The 5,533-nt window shown below is 39.4% G+C and overlaps 1 protein-coding gene across 1 annotated transcript; it reads left to right on the top strand.

Moving 5' to 3' along the window:
* LOC124162632 (39S ribosomal protein L21, mitochondrial) lies at positions 1 to 5,155 on the top strand. Its single transcript, XM_046539223.1, has 5 exons — positions 1 to 255; positions 359 to 478; positions 554 to 717; positions 844 to 1,000; positions 4,843 to 5,155. The coding sequence occupies exons 1-5, from the start codon at positions 189 to 191 to the stop codon at positions 4,944 to 4,946; spliced, it is 612 nt and encodes a 203-aa protein (XP_046395179.1). The 5' UTR covers positions 1 to 188; the 3' UTR covers positions 4,947 to 5,155.
* The last annotated feature ends 378 nt before the right edge of the window (positions 5,156 to 5,533 follow it).

The following is a 5,533-nucleotide window of genomic DNA, read 5'->3' as shown; positions in this document are numbered from 1 at the left end:
TGTTTATGATCCGGGAGCCGAGGTGTGCGAGGTGTAATCGATCGGTGTTTTTTACTTTACTTTAGCGCACAAATTGGTAGATAACATGTGAATCGTTTGTCTGTAGGCAGTGGGCATTTTTAACATATAATTCCCTTACATTTGGCGGTATTTTTGAATGGTATATTACTGTCCTTCGTTCTGATATCATGGCTCTTCAGTGCTTGAGGTTGCTGGAAAAGACATTAGTGGCTACTATTTCCAGAACTAACCAAGGTATTTCTAATTCAATAATGAAATTAATGCGGCTACCTTCAATGAATTATATTTTGTGATGAGAACCTAGTCGTTGTTTAAGTAGTTAAAAATTTCTTTCCAGGTGTACTCACTGGTAGGTCACATTTAAGGTCCTTTCCGAATCAGGCCGCGATGCCCAGAGTCGCCCCTGATCAAGAAGTGGTTGCGGACTTTTCCAAAGAGGAGAATGAAGAAAAGAATGGTGAGAAGAAGTCCAATTTGAACTATCACATAGAAGTTTTGAATATAATTCTATAACTAATTTCTTGTTTTGTAGAAATTATGAGCAATGTTAACAAACAAGTAAAGGAAGACAAACATGGAAGACTATTTGCTGTGATACAACTTTGCGGAAAGCAATTTAAGGTCACGAATGAGGACTTAATTATTGTCGAAGGATACTGGGATCCGCAGGCAGGGGATAAAATTAAAATGGAAAAGGTTAGTTATTACTTAGAGGCTTGTCGAATTAATGAAACGAACGCTTACTAATCCTTCATTGCATTTCATATGTAAGTAAGAGTACACTATTGTCTGCAATTTATCCTTAATTTACCATCCGAATAGGTTTTATTAGTCGGGTCGTCAGACTTCACCCTAGTGGGAAGGCCCATTCTTCCATCCAGTTTAGTTCATGTGGAAGGAACTGTGATTGAGAAATCGCTGTCAAGTATAAGGACACATTTTAAAAAGACCCCACGGAAGCAATTCCAGCGGATTAACTGTGAGTATATGTACTACTCCCTTACGTGTACTGGTTGAAACTCCCACCACAGGAGGCATGATGATACATTTATTTGCCTCACACCGTTTTATATTATCAATGAATGATTTGTGCTCGAGCTTCCAGTAGGAATTACACGTACGTGAGTCGAAAATTTCCTTATTTCAGAAATAACTTTTAAGTACTTTGTCACTATTTAAGCACTTAATAAATATTTTGGTATTTGCTGATCCAATTTCTTGAGCGGTTTTTGCTAAGGTGTGTCATAATAAATATTTTTTCTCCATTTACTCACTGTCAATGAATACCAGCATTTTGTATAATGCTGACTTTCTTTGTGTAATTTCTTGTCATACACCCGTTAGGCACAAAACAATCATTTTGGGCAATTTTGAGCATATTTATGAGATGATGAATTGGTCTGTTCTTGTTGGTAGGTCTAGAGAGACCAGTACCAGATTTCTACAATGACTGAGACAGGTTTCATTCGGGTCTGTGTCTAAGGATGCCATTGACTAATTATGTACATATGTAGGTATTCAATCAGAATATAACTGTGGATAGTCCTACAAAATTTTAGATTTGAAGAAAGGAGATTTGATTCCAAATGCTGAATGTTCCTTGTCCATGGAGTGGTTGAATAAAAAAATTCCCTAAGACGTTACTCATTAAGGCAAGTTTAGGGATTGGGTACGAAGGAAGGTAAAGAGGTAAATCAATTATAAAATTAACATAATAAATAACTTACACTCTTGCTCATTCACTTGGCAGATTTTTTCTGAGGAACCAATTTTCTTGTTGGTCTCAAGCTTGGAAGTGGTCAGGCTTGCAAGTAGCAGTGACCACACTCCTGCTGATATTAAATCAGCTATACATAATGGGGAACTTGCATGGGTCGTCGATTGCCCTGAAAACTATTTTGAATTACTAAAATGGATACATAAGCTCGCAAAAATACCTAAAGTTTCTCCATTCATCATCAAGAGAAATAAAAAAATTGGCATTAAAATCGAGAAAAATTTCTCTAAGCCGACCACTGCGCGAAGATACCCGAGCGTTGCCGAGGCCAGGCGTGACGTCATAGGTGCCTAAACAACCGGAGGGAGTTGGGAAATATGTACACTTAGCGCATGCTGTAAAATTTGTTTTGAGGGAGTATTTAGCCGCTCATCGTCACTTTATTTTGTTCTGTTATTCTTGGGCAAGTTTTCCTACTGCTATTGTGCCACGATTATTACTTGGGATATTAATAATGTGACATCGGATGATGAAGTGCTAACGTTTTACTTCGTATTGTAACCCCACCGTGCGGGGCACATTCGGGGAGGGGGAGATTGGAGGGCAAAAGGGGAGGGCGGAGGTGTAGCGGGGCTTTCCGTGCACCTGGGGCGAGGGAATGGGATTTTGGGAAAGGGTAGGAGGGGGAAGTTTAGGGGTGATGAGACCTGAGACAGGAGCGTTCGGATAAAGAAAGCCGTTCGACTGCGTAGTTCGCTCAACATAAATTTAATGAGTTTAAATATGATCATTTACAAATACAAGCAAATCAATGGCAAAAGTAACAATTAACTTCTTCTCCTTGAATTCAATGACATACAACGCATAATTCACTATGCTGCACAACAGAAAAATTTCAGTCCTTAACCTAAACCCAAAAAAAAAATCACGCTACACGTTTTCACATTCATAACCCATACAAAAACCACAAGAAAAGGGGACCAATAAATAAAAAAACAAAAAGAAACGGGGGGAATGGAAATATGAGACAACGAAATAGATATTGCACTGAAATTCACACGGTAATAGGGGAAGTACTGTCCTCTTCTCTATTTGTGCGGGGGGAAATTTTACAAACGTTTTTAATGAATTCTCTTCTTGACTTGGTGAAGTGGGAATTTTCTTCTGTTCCTTGAGGGGGGGGGGGGGGGAGGAATGGGATTTCGTGGCTTTTTCTCTTACAGTTTGTTGAATTTTCGGGGCTCTCGATCTGCTGATCGTGGCGATTCGGTTCCGCGGCGTAGGCTGCTCCGCATCAACTCCGGCAGGTTCACGAGTGGGAGATGGCTTCTCTGCGACAGTTGGGAGATCCTTTCATCGGCACCACGAGTCTACCTTGCAACTCCTACTCGTATTGGGCACCCTCTCTCTCTCTCGGGATCTCTCCACCAACTTTTTTCTCTGCCTCCCCACACTCCGCCTACTCTTGGGAGCGTTTTTTTCTTTGTTCGGAATCGCCAAAAAAGAAAATCATCTAAGCCCCTTTTCCTCCGGTGCACCACGTTATATAGCCATTGAGGGGAGGAAACACCGGGGAGGGGGGGGTCAGGGGAAAGAAAGGGATGATGCACTTGGGGCTGGACGGTCACTTCACCAAGGACACGGGGGGGGGGGGGGGAACCACGTTCTTCTTCGTCTTAAGAATTCGACTTGCACACATTAGGAGGGGGGGGAAGGGAGAGCATTACACATTGTGGGGAGGAAAATAGGGAAACATCAAATGGGGACTCAATGATTCATGACACTCACGCACACATTCACACGGACACATATCAAAAGAAAAAAAAACGGCCTTCCTTTACCTCGCACTCCCGTCTCATGCGCCACTATGTAAGCGGGCAGAATGCGCCGGTTACAGTATGTATTATTAATCAGAAAAATGGATGATAACGTTGCCGCTCGTTCGAATAGTACACCTGAAATTTATCTACAACTATATATTACCCCGCAAACCACCTGATAGGCGTGTGGAAGGGGGTGTTAGGACACCAAAAATTGATACCACGACCCTCATGGAATTTGTTATGACAAATTATTGCTATACGTCGGCTGCAAATCGAGATGTAAAAGTAATTTGTAATACTGGAGGATAACGATCGTAAGCTTACGAGCTGTGCTGTTGAATTTGGCAACGCCGTAGCAGCGGAGAAGGTAGTCCTATCCATCCTACCGTACGAATTCACAGCAAAACAGTCTGCACACAATCCACATGTGAGATCGCGAATGGGTTCCGCTGCCAACACACACACAAGTTACAACCTATTTCAGTAATATAGGTGAATCCATAAACAGTTTACTAGCATATACCATTAAAATATAGTGGGAAATAGGCAAATACAATTATCAAAAACTGGAAGTCACTACCATTCTTATATTCATCATGTACAACTTACAATAACAGGGCGTGTTATGATGAAAACAATTATTTATTCACTGATTGAAAGCCTTAAATTAGCCCACGCAAGTGACACAGGTGACTATTCTCACTACTATTCGTTGAAATAATAGAATAATAAACTTCACACACAGTTTTGATCTTGATAGCTTGATCGTGAAATGTCATATCTACGGTGAACAACGGAGCTGAACATGCCACTGACAATTTTTACACTACTGTTAGGCATTTGTCGATAGCGTAATAGCACTTTTTACAATTCAATCACGATGGAAGAGTATTAACTCTTCCAAGTTCTTCTTTCTAATTTTAATAATGAACCACTTTCACAAAGTTACGCCTCAAATAATCAATCAAAAAGTAGTCCCCAAGTTAAAGTCTTTGTGAAGAATACGTGATTCTTTCAGTTGGCTCCTTTAGCCCTTTGGAAGGACTATTTACATTAGATGTATGTATTGCTCAATGGCTACATTTTTATAAAAGACATTTCTTGCATGTAAAGATGGGCAAAACTTTTGAAGACTGATGTTGAGGCACACAGCAAGAAATTTGCCTCTGGGGGAGGACATCAGATTTTGGTTCTAAATTCTTCATTATAGTTGTAAATTTATTGCTAACTTGTTAATTTGTGCCCTATCTTTAGTGTAATTCGCTACGTTTTCCTTTTCAGTCAGTAGAATTCCACAAACCTTTGTGAGGATAAACACAGTGGAAATAAGAAGAGAAGTAAATGAAAAGGTGGATGTTGAAGGAATTGAAGGTCGTATCTTTTGATTGCGATTGTGTCACGTTAGAAATTTGCTCCAAGGATTGGTAATTGCTGTGTTTTAACTAGTGTATTACCGTTGAGAAGAGCTTTTATACATTGTTGTCCCTGTCATTGTTTTTGTAAATACATCTCATGACTCAATTTTCATTGAATACTCTGGAAATGAGTAATGAATGAAATGATATATGAGGAAATAAACTAAATATTTGCCTAATGTGTTTATTTAATTATTTATTAAAATTAGTATTTACATAAACAAATATTTTACAATTAATATTTTTTCTACAAACACTGTAGGAAATGCAATAAAAAGTAAGCTTTTCATCGCTCTGAGAATAATGTGTGGGTGCTCATTAATGTTATTAGAAATGATTGCAGAAGAGCCTGTTAGGTAAGTCAGATGTGGTACTTCATGCCAATCTTATATTGGCACTTGTATGATGAGCACTCCTGAGCTCTTCAGAAGATGATTTCCTTCGGTTGCTCTTCAAAGTAGTGCAGGTGAGTAAGGATTGTCATGCAATATTAGGTAATATGTAAACCTATCAGCAACCATACTCTATTCCCATAGTGGTGAAAAGTTTGTTTTTTA

The sequence above is a fragment of the Ischnura elegans genome, chromosome 7 (assembly GCF_921293095.1).
Source record: "Ischnura elegans chromosome 7, ioIscEleg1.1, whole genome shotgun sequence".
In the NCBI taxonomy this organism is placed as follows: Eukaryota; Metazoa; Arthropoda; class Insecta; order Odonata; family Coenagrionidae; genus Ischnura; species Ischnura elegans.
Note: the sequence above shows the minus strand (reverse complement) of the source record. Positions and strands in the feature narration are given on the sequence as shown.

Bases quoted from the DNA above. Each gene is read 5' to 3' on its own strand.
- LOC124162632 (XM_046539223.1), top strand. From the start codon at position 189: ATGGCTCTTCAGTGCTTGAGGTTGCTGGAAAAGACATTAGTGGCTACT. The intron at 256-358 runs GTATTTCTAATT...ATTTCTTTCCAG, and splicing joins TATTTCCAGAACTAACCAAG to GTGTACTCACTGGTAGGTCA. The intron at 718-843 runs GTTAGTTATTAC...CCATCCGAATAG, and splicing joins ATAAAATTAAAATGGAAAAG to GTTTTATTAGTCGGGTCGTC.